At 40.0% G+C, this 1,638-nt stretch overlaps 1 protein-coding gene across 1 annotated transcript; it reads right to left on the bottom strand.

Moving 5' to 3' along the window:
• Positions 1-348: 348 nt before the first annotated feature.
• LOC122591736 lies at positions 349-1,293 on the bottom strand. The gene is made up of 3 exons (XM_043763983.1): positions 1,085-1,293; positions 615-810; positions 349-513 (listed from the first exon to the last, which is right to left on the bottom strand). Exons 1-3 carry the CDS (start codon positions 1,291-1,293, stop codon positions 349-351), a joined length of 570 nt encoding a protein of 189 aa, XP_043619918.1.
• Positions 1,294-1,638: the final 345 nt, after the last annotated feature.

The following is a 1,638-nucleotide window of genomic DNA, read 5'->3' as shown; positions in this document are numbered from 1 at the left end:
GCTAACAAACGATAATTAAATATATTGTGAAAAATCACATTATTAGGAAATAAAAAACTACGCATCAACGTTGATGGCCGTGTTCCGGGAGTTCCAAACATGTTCAATCTTGCGCAGTTGATGGTGAGCCCTCTTATCGTGCAACTCCTCGTATTTACGAAGCTGCATTGAACACCTTTCAGTCCACGTACAGGTTGGGAGGACAGTATTAGCTATCAACTCTTTTTCAAATTGTGTAATTGCGTGCCCGTTATATTCAACGATCATGTTGTGCAGTATCACACAACATAACATGATACATTTTATCTTGTTCACGCTGTATGGCCGTGCATGTTGTTCAATAATTTGTCAACGACCTTGAAGTACCCCGAATGCTCGCTCAATATCCTTTCTTGCAGCTTCTTGGTATCTTTTGAACTTGGAGGTTTTCGGGTCCATTAGAAACTTGAAATACTTCACAAGAGTGACCCATTCAGGATAAATACCCTCTGCTAGGTGATATCTCTTTCCAAACTACCGACCATTAACCTAAAACTCTACTCTAGGAGCCTTGTCCTGAAGCAAATCGTCGAACAAATCTGATTCGTTATGGACGTTGATGTCGTTGTTCGAACCAGCAGGACCAAAGTAAGCATACCCGGAAAACCATGAACCTCAGCATATTTAGCAGTTAATCGTTCGATATCTGCTTCTGTTGGCATTCTCAAGTACTCGTCGCGATACAGGTGTATTACACACTTACAAAACTGGTCTAAACACTGGTAGCTCGTATCTTGCGCCATTTGCAAGTACTCATCCAAAAACACCAGCCTTTAGATATACGCAAAATGGCGTATGACAGAAGTGCATTTCCTAGAAAATCTTAAAACCGGGACGACCAGAAGCATCTGTCGCACCTTTGTGGAAAAACTGAAAGTGATTTGGTAGTGGCTGAATGTTGTCAAAGGAGTGTATATCTCGCGCTATGCGAAGAAACATTTCCTTTCGCATTCTAAACCTCCTACGAAACATGTCGGGTGGGTAAGTTGGTTCATGCGCAAAGTAATGATCATATAAAAGCTTTGCGGCACCGACGTGATCTCACTGGATCACCCTTCTAGTCAACTTGGATCTTGAAGAACTTGAAGCTTCTTGGCTTTGGTTTTCTTCTTCGTCAAAGATAACGCTAAGACAAGCGCCTATGGTCTCGGGATTGAAAATTGCATTCATTTGCGTAACAACCCGATTGATTGATTCGTATTCGTCTGATTCGTAATCGTCGCTAGAGGATGATAATGATAATGCACTGGACATTTTTTGTGGAGGTGTGTGATTGCAATTCTTTAAAAATGATAGAAATATGTATATTTAGGTTAGTTTGATTTAAAATGGTATTGTGAAAGTGGTATAAATAGAGGCAAAAAATTGAAAAAAAAAATGAAAAAAGGTTAAACTAACCGTTTGTTTTTAAAAAAATTGAAAAATGTTTTTTTTATTTATTTTGCAACGGAAACAAGTGCAGTCGGGCCCCACATAAACCAATTAACGTGCGTCTAAGTTTGGAAGAAACCCCCAAACGCCGCCAGTGCTACTAGCGTCTTCGGCCGGCTTAGGGACACGCTATAAGGAATGGTCTAAATAATCAAGTCATATCTTGAT

This window comes from Erigeron canadensis, chromosome 3, assembly GCF_010389155.1.
Source record: "Erigeron canadensis isolate Cc75 chromosome 3, C_canadensis_v1, whole genome shotgun sequence".
NCBI lineage: Eukaryota > Viridiplantae > Streptophyta > Magnoliopsida > Asterales > Asteraceae > Erigeron > Erigeron canadensis.
This window is presented reverse-complemented; position numbering and strand designations above follow the sequence as displayed.